Source organism: Rhagoletis pomonella, unplaced genomic scaffold, assembly GCF_013731165.1.
Source record: "Rhagoletis pomonella isolate Grant_MI unplaced genomic scaffold, Rhpom_1.0 Rhpom_scaffold_00001, whole genome shotgun sequence".
NCBI classification, from domain to species: domain Eukaryota; kingdom Metazoa; phylum Arthropoda; class Insecta; order Diptera; family Tephritidae; genus Rhagoletis; species Rhagoletis pomonella.
The window spans coordinates 15,286,172-15,295,574 of record NW_023458555.1 but is presented as its reverse complement, the minus strand read 5'-3'; the positions used below and the strand labels follow the sequence as shown (position 1 = coordinate 15,295,574).

At 37.2% G+C, this 9,403-nt stretch overlaps 2 protein-coding genes across 4 annotated transcripts in view; one reads left to right on the top strand and one right to left on the bottom strand.

Annotated features, from left to right (window-relative positions):
* LOC118739891 (aminopeptidase N-like) overlaps positions 1-9,403 on the bottom strand; it is a 41,598-nt gene that overhangs the window by 8,512 nt on the left and 23,683 nt on the right. The window lies entirely within an intron of this gene.
* On the top strand, positions 1,837-6,775 carry LOC118739881 (aminopeptidase N-like). Its single transcript, XM_036471379.1, has 5 exons — positions 1,837-2,419; positions 2,488-2,643; positions 2,714-4,127; positions 5,705-6,225; positions 6,302-6,775. Exons 1-5 carry the CDS (start codon positions 1,869-1,871, stop codon positions 6,543-6,545), a joined length of 2,886 nt encoding a protein of 961 aa, XP_036327272.1. The 5' UTR covers positions 1,837-1,868; the 3' UTR covers positions 6,546-6,775.

Here is a 9,403-nt window from a genome sequence, read left to right as displayed (position 1 = left end):
TTTTTTTTTGTGGACCTGTGTATTTAATGCAAAAAAAAATTACATTAAACTAATAGTGAATATTATATAGGAAAAAGGTGTACACTTTCATTTGCCGCCTAGTGTATGTACACTTGAATAGATTTATACACTTCACATCTCATCTAAAATGCAATATATTTATATACATATGTATGTATGTATTAGATGTGTATGTATGGAATCCATAGTATGGGTATTCCCATTCTGCAGGCTCTAAATTCAGCCATTAGCCCTTGCCAACACTCAATATAAATTGATTACCACAATTTGTAAAAGGCTTTGCAACTTGCAAATTATTCTAAATTACTGCCATTTGCCAATATCACAGCATTTCCTTGGTTTTGTTGAATTCTAATATACTTAACAGCTTTGCAATTACTTTCATCTTATTCGCATTTGTTTTTATTTGCAATATTATGTGTACATATGTATGTTTATCTTGTATAGTTTGCCTATTAACTAAAGCCGTGGAGTTGTGTATTAATTTTTGCATATACACAATTTTTTCAATAAGATAATTTTTTTTATTGACTTTTAAAATGGGTCATGAATTTTCGATTTCTCCTTTCACTATCTAATTTATAGTCGCTAATTTAGAAACGAACATTTTATTTATACAAATTAAATCACTTTCGTTGTTTTGGACATTCGGTGTATTTTTACATACATAAATACATGCATATGCTAATACTAATTTACGCAAGAAACTGCGGGAAGTCAGAACTAGATTTGGTAATTTTTTAAACAAATAAAAACAAACAAACAAAAAATTTTTAGACAAAAACGTATACATATCGCTCATTTGCTTCAATAGTGTCATAACTCAAAAAAGCAAGACTTGAAAAAAAGGCTTTAGAGTTTTGAATTTGCATATCGTTAGTATAGTATGGAAAGGGCGTAACTCATATCGTCGCTGAAATACAAAAAGTCGCAACTAACTAAAATTTTTTATTGCATAAATAATAGTCTTCCAAATATCTCGAGAACGGGGCGAGGAAAAAATTAAAAAAAAATCACACATACATACTTCAAAATTCTCTATGAAAAGAAATATTTAGAAAAAAAATTTTCTTGAAAAGTTTTTCACATACAAATTTTTTGAAAAAGTATGCGGTTTTGTAGCCCATTAACTTCTCGTATAATAAAGTGCAAGATTTATGCTACTGCAAAATTGCGTTGATTTGTAATATTTTTTATGTTGACGGCTTTTTGCACTTTTTTCTTATGGAAGGAAATGCGCAAAACCGTTTTCAAAGAAAATTAAAAAAAAAAAAAATTACGTCAGCTTTGCAATCGCTTAAAACTTGCAGTTTATTATACTAGAATTTAATGGGCTACAAAACTGCATACTCGAAAAAATTCGAAAAAAAAATTAAAAATTTGTAAATATGTAATGTGCTCATTTAACTCAACTTCGGTGTAAAAAAAAAAAATCATAACTCAAATTTTTGTAGAGTGCACCCCATAATACTACACTTCGATACTCGAAGCTACCATTGGGACTTTTTAAATTTTTTTGGTTGGTTTTTGCCTGGTTGGCATTATATCAGGCTTCACCTTCACAATAACCATTATCATAGCCATTGTCATAATGCTGCTTATTTTTGACTCCAGATCTTCCAGTTACTGACGCATATGAATTTACGTAAGTAGGTATATTTGTAGTCGTCGCGCAACTGTAGCACGTTCTTTGTTTCAAGAATAGAGAACTCTACGCAGGGTATAAAATCATACATATTTCGAATGAACTTCATTTATTTAACAAAATTTATTTTGTATACAAATAGTGAAGAACAGTTGATTTACGAAAATAATTATGTATATTTTTTAGCAAACGCACTTTCAGAATGACATCTCTGCGCTGTTATCTCTCCGCCACTTTGGTCTTTATGGCCATTGCTTGCTCAGTACCCGCCTTCGCCGACACAAACAATGCGGAATTGGTGCCCGAAAAGCCAGCAGTGCCAACACCAGTACAACTCGCTGCAAGCAGCTATAATCATTTTCGTCTACCCAGATCGATCAAACCACAAAAATACACGCTGCACGTGATCACACATCTCGAGAATCCGGAAAATCTTACCTTTGTCGGTGAGGTTGCAATGCATTTGATAGCATTGGAGGATACAAGCAACATCACGCTGCATGCGCTGAATCTTACTATCAACAGCAATGAAATAATATTACGTAATCTACGCGCCAAGGAAACGGAACAGAAGAATTGTGTGCGTGGCACCGAGGTGAATGCCTACCATGACTATTATATTATGCACTTGTGCGAACCGTTGCGTAAGGGTGAAGAATACATACTCACCATGCCGTTTTCGAGCATTTTGAATTTGAACTTGCGTGGCTACTATCGCAGTTCGTATGTGGATCGTAGCAGTAACGAAACGAGGTATGTGGAGAGAGGGGATGAGGCGTTTCATTTGATTGAACTTATATAAAACGTATTTCCACTTTCAGATGGCTTGCGGTCACACAATTTGAACCGGCGTCGGCGCGTCTCGCCTTTCCGTGCTTCGATGAGCCCGATTATAAGGCGAAATTTGTTGTTATACTCGGACATAATAAGAGGTATACAGCATTGAGTAATATGCCGCTGAAGGAGACACGCGCCATGTAAGCCAGTCAAATGTTTAATTCCAAAAACTGATTTTTATTCAAATATTTCTTTCCTCCGTCCTTTTAGGGCCGACAAAAAGGACTGGGTGTGGAGCGAGTTCGAAGAGTCGGTGCCCATGTCAACGTACTTGGTCGCCTACTCTGTCAACGACTTCGCGTATGTAAACTCCGAAACTAGCTTGAAGAACAAAGTACAGTTCCGCACCTGGGCACGTCCGGATGCCATCGACCAGTGCACTTATGCTGCCGAAGTCGGACCAAAAGTGCTGCAGTACTACGAAGATATTTTCAACATAAAATTCCCATTGGACAAAATCGATGAGATTGCTATACCAGATTTTAGTGCCGGCGCTATGGAGAATTGGGGCCTTGTCACCTATCGTGAAACTGCATTACTCTATGCCGAGAATGTTTCCTCTTTGGAAAGCAAGCAGCGTGTCGCTTCTGTCATTGCACACGAACTGGCCCATCAATGGTTTGGCAATTTGGTGACAATGAAATGGTGGCAAGATTTGTGGTTGAATGAAGGTTTCGCTACCTATGTAGCCAGTTTGGGTATCGAGCATATCAATCCGGAATGGCGTGGTTTGGAAAAGGAGTCCGTCGACAACACCTTAGCTATCTTCAAGTTGGACGCACTCAAGAGCAGTCATCCGATTTCACAGGAAATTAATCACACCAACAAAATCGCCGAAATCTTTGACTCGATTTCCTACAAAAAGGGTTCAACTGTGCTCCGCATGATGCACCTCTTCCTTGGCGATGACGCTTTCCGCTCCGGTCTGCATTACTATCTCAAGAAACACGCTTACGCCAATGCAGAGCAAGACGATCTCTGGTCGGCGCTTACTGAGGCTGCGCATAAATTCCGCACACTCCCGAAATCTTTCGACATTAAAACCATCATGGATTCGTGGACATTGCAAACCGGTTATCCGATCATTACTGTGACACGCGATTACGAACGCAATCTGGCTAAAGTGACGCAGATACGTTACTTGCTTGACACAGTCGCTTCACGTAATGCCGAACGCAGCTGTTGGTGGGTGCCATTGAGCTACACCAGTCAAACGGAGACTGAATTCAACGCTACTGCACCGAAAAATTGGCTGCAGTGTAGCGAATTGCAAGAACCGTTGACTAAAACACTCAAAGATATGCCCAACCAGAATGAATGGATTCTTTTCAATGTTCAAATGTCCGGCCTGTACAAAGTGAAGTATGACGAACGCAATTGGAATATGCTGATTGAAACTTTGACCAGCGAGAATTACAATAAGATCCACGTGATCAATCGCGCGCATCTCATCGACGATGCTTTGACTTTGGCCTGGACCGGCGATCAGGATTACGATATCGCTATGCGTTTGATTGAATATTTAGTGCGCGAACGTGAGTATATACCGTGGAAGGCTGCTTTGGACAATTTGCGTGATGTCAACAGAATTTTGCGCCAAACTCCAGAGTATGAGTACTTCAAGGTGAGTGAGCTGGGTTTTGTGTAGAGAAGGGTTTGTAAGATGTGGGATTGTAAGTTTTTCTCTAACATTTCGGAATGCTGCTATGTTAAAACTAACACTTTTCGCCAAATGGAAATGCGCTTCCATAGATTTTCTTTAATGTAAGTAAAATATAGTATCTAAATGTAAGCAACTCCCAAATTGGTCCGACCTATTTACAATGGCTTAAGGCATTTCATGCCATATGCCTATCCGAAACTTGAGTCATATTCCGAGCGAAATAACAATTGCGTAGGTAGTTTTCATAAATAGCTATAGATGAAATAGCCTAGCCAGTGTAGTCAAGAGGCTCAAAAAGTGGATCACCACTTCTAAGAAAAGTGAGGACTAGAAGAATTTGCTAAACTTCTGTTTGAGGACAGAGTTACCCTTTTAGAAATGAGTGGCACGTACGTAAATAATTACGCAAACATACAGGAAGCTGGACTAGAAGAGAAATTGAGAACCTTTTTAGAAAGTCTTTCGCCAGGAAAAAAAAACCGTCGATACATTGTAAGCAGCTGATATTTTAGTAATAATAAGATAATGACGCTTACACATGTGTTAGTGTTTGGCCGAGCTTCTCCTCCGATTTATGGCGTGTGCCTTGATATTGTCACACAAAGCGGAGGGACCTACAGTTTTACGCCGACTCCGAACGGCGATTGCATTTTTATGAGAAGCTGTTTTTCATGGCAGAAATACACTCGGAGGTTTGCCATTGCCTGCCGAGGGATGACCGCTGTTAAAAAAAAACCTATTTTTCTATATTTCTTATGCGATGTTGCTTTGACCAGCGCTGAACCCAGACGTTGCGGAGTGGAAGTGCGCACTGCTTACCATTACACTACAGCGGTCGAGCTGTTATTTTACCTATCGTTTTATGAGGTTAAGACGTCTACATACAGGAGCAAATGGGAAGGGTTACAACTATACTAATTCAAGCTTGTGGCGATCGCTACGCTTTCACTTATATCAAGCACCTGGAACTTTGCATTTGAAGACGAAAATTCTGAAAATTCAGCTTCTATTAAGATACATTTTTGTTCACGATTTTTTTTATTTCGAATTCTGTTAAATTTTTTATTTTTCGAATTTTAATTTTTTACATAGCCCCAAATACCACCTTTAAAATAAGACTATGAACATTTTTTTTTAACTAAATATAATAGTTTTTGAGGTATTCAAACGTAAACTTACAATCGTCTTTCGAACTTGAAATACCCCTTCAACGACTTTTATCGCAGCTCCCGCAGTCTTGTACTTCCTCGTGTGCTGAGCCGATCTAGGTTTTCCGAGTACTTATTTACCAGAATTTCCGCACTATTTTAAATATATTTAGACAAGCTTGAGACACGTTGGACCAACGCTACGGAGACCAACTCATGAATGACTAGAATGTCAGTCCGGTCAGTTAGACTAAAAAAATTTTAGGTTAGAAATCAGAAAAGGACACGGTTCTAATTTTATCGATTTAAGATATTTCAAAAAAAAAAAACTGAAAACGAATATTATAAACTCATTTTTTACTCCCTTGGCAAAAAAAAATGCAATTCTAGAAATACATGCGCAAAATACTCTCCCCCATTTACATTTACCTTGGTGGCTTGAATGCGACCACTGAAGCCAACACCGCACCGCACACCATACTCCATAAAGAGCTCATCGCCAGCTGGGCCTGCCGCTTTGAAGTTGAAGACTGTATACCAAGCGCACAGCATTATTTCAAGCAATGGCGCGCCGTGCCCAATCCGGATGAATACAATCCAGTACCGAAAGATCTGCGCTCGGTCGTCTACTGTACGTCCATACGTCATGGCAACGAGGAGGATTGGCAATTCCTTTGGGCACGCTATAAGAATTCCAATGTGGCAGCCGAGAAGCGTACCATCATTTCGGCATTGGGTTGCTCACGCGAAATTTGGTTACTGCAACGTTATCTGGAATGGGCGTTCGACAGCGACAAACATATACGCCGACAAGATTCCACATTTGCTTTCGGTGCTGTGGCGCGTGGAGAAGTTGGCTTCCATTTAGCGCGAGACTATTTAATTAACAACATTGAGTTCCTGCATGAATAGTAAGTGTTGATGGAGTAAATTTCCAATAGCAGAGCAATACTTTATTCTTCTTACCTCTCTCACTGAAATATTTAGCTATGAACCCAACGGTTCGGAGCTTCGCCGTCTATTTTCTCCTATTGCCAGCCAAATGAGTAGCCAACGTGAATACGAGACGATGCGTAATTTCTGCGATGAAAACAAGCAGCTCCTACGCAAGGTCGAACAGGGTGTACAACAGGCTTTGGAGACGATCAAGATCAATGCTCAGTGGAAGGAACGCAACTACAATGAGATCTCGCGTCGTTTGCGCAGTCGTTTAACGACAGATGAATTCTAAGCTTATTGGCTAGCTTAAAAGTAGTTATAAATACATACATACATTCATACATTTAAATACGTTTAAGTTATTGAGGACTTCTTTTCTAAAGCCTTTATGGCATTATCCATTTTATTCGATACGCTGGAACCAGCTCATGAGATTTGAAGAAGATTGAATTTGTGGAATGATATTAAAGTAAATAAAATTTAAAATTTTTCGGCAATGGACGAAAAGGAATTTTATTAAAAGCTATTGTGTTTTAATCGGTTTTATATCGAGCGCTCGAGATGTAAGCTACATTTCTGCATCGAAAAGAAAAGTTAGAAAAAAAATTTCGCTTTGGTATATATCTCTTTTTGCTATATATGTTATCGGCCAAACCCGTTTTAGGACAAACTAGTTTTTCCTAAACTAGTATTATCTAGATCCGATATATCCGTCTAACGCGAAATCCAGTTGGACGCAAAAATATTGGGGACTGCGTAGTTGGAGTTGGACTGATGAGGGTTATTTTTATACCCGAGCGCACTTGTGCACAAGCTAATTTCGAAAAACGCAAAAACTACGATATTTCAGTAAATATTGGATCCAAATTCGAATTTTTGTAAAGAATAGTATCATTATAAAATTTTTGGAAAATGGGCGTGACCCCGCCCACTTATTATGGAATGCTGTATCTCAGTAGCCGCTTCACCAATCCTTTCCAAACTCGGTGCTAACCTTGCCTAGTGCCTAGCTAAGAAATATGTTGAAAATCTTTGAAATCGGGAAATAACCCCGCCCACCACTCATATAACGGTAATTTACAGAAACAAGGAAACTGCGATAAATCGGTAACTACTGAAGCTAATTGACTCAAAATCGATCAATTACAATAACCATTTAACACAAATTATTATACATTTTTGGATAATGGGCGTGGCGCCGCCCCCTTATGACCACAAATCTATATCTCGGTAACTGATTCATCAATTTCTATCAAATTTAATAACCTTAGTTCAAGGAAGAAATTCGTTGAACATTATTCAAATCGGACTAAAATTACACCCATTTCCCGTATAACGGTAAATTTCAAACATCCGAAAACTTCGATATTTCAGTAACTGAGGACGCTAATTTACTCCAAGTTAATAGTTACAACAATCTCTTAACAGTAAATAAGACTACTATAGCCGTTTAGGAATTGGGCGTGGCACTGCCCACTTTGTGACCAGAAGGTGTATCTCGGTAACCACTTTGTAGATTTCTACCACACTTGGTTGAATTATTTCATTAACTATAATTCAGCATATTATCGAAAAAGTTGAATCGGGCAGCCATTAAAATACAGCGGCTGCCCTGGCTCGGCCATGTACTAGTTCGAAAGGCCACAAATGCTGCGGAACGCTGTAAAAATATTCAACGCGGTAGCCGTTGGTGGTAGCAGAGGAACGGGGTGAGTGTACTCTGGGTTGGAAAGATCAGGTAGAGAAGGACTGGGCTTCATTTGGCATTCCCAATTCGCGTCAGTTGGCAGAGAAGAGAAACGACTGGCCTGCTGTGTTGAACTCGGCCCAGAAAAAGCCTTTCGAACTCATTTGTTCTTACAATTCATTCACACATCTATTCTTTCTAAATAAAATAAAGTTATATAAATACATGCGATTTTTTTGATAATAAGAATTACATTTTATTTCACATTTTCTTCATATTTCTTACTTCACTCTCACTATCAGTACAGTATGCATAATTAATAATCAAAACCATTTATTTATTATTATTTTTATATTCTATAATAATTATATTATTTAATAATAACCATAATCATAATAATAAGTGGTAATATATGTAATTTTTTTTTATTGTACGTACATAAATTTTACTTCCATACGTAACTATGTACATACATATGTATGTTTGTATTTAGTACGCGCCTGTCTATACATAAGATTTCTTCTTTTAACAGCTTTAATTCATTTGCGGGCATACTTTTTAGCTTTCACTTGCTTCTGAGCTTTTGTATACATATTTACTAAATACTATACAAATATGTATGTATGTTTGCATGTATGTATGTTTGTCTTATTAACTACTACATACATACATACATATTTCATTTCACTTTACGCATTGCGCGTTCAGAATTCGTTCGTTTTGTTCGTAGATATTTTGCATTGCAAACTGGCTTTCACTTATGAAGTTATATATACTATACATGTGAATATGTATTTTTTACAAATTAAAAGCTTTAACGGTGTAACAAGTCTGTATGTAAAGTAATTATATGTACATATGTACGTGTGTATGTATGTTTCCTTTATACACCGTCAGCTTCAACTAATCGCTTAATATGTAATGTACAAATTTTAATTTCGCCTTGTTCTTGCCTAGTCGCCTGGAAGTAGGCAATGTATTTAAATTAAAGAAGCTACATACATACATATATTACAGCACAAACTAAATTTGTTTTAATTTTTCTTTTTGAACAAGCAGTCAATCAAACAATCAATCATGCACGAATAAACAATATTTTTATTAACTAAATTACACTTTGCTTTACATTTTTGTATTAATTTAGTAGTTCACTTTGTATTTTAAATATTTATTACAATAATATTTAATTATTCTTAGTTTGTTTTGTACGTTGCGTACGCATAGAATTCTTACTGATTAGTTGCTTGTTGCTTTCCTTGTAGCTGTTTCTTTTATTGTTAGGCGCCTAGATGTATGCAATGATATTATAATATACATATGTATTTGTTTTTACAGGAGTTTAACAGCTGGATTTTTTCTTTTTTTTTTTATATAACTACTATATGTATGTGTGTATGTTAGGGTGGTCTTTAAAATATCAACAGCTAAATTTTGTATGGGGCACCCTTTTATTCTAATCATAC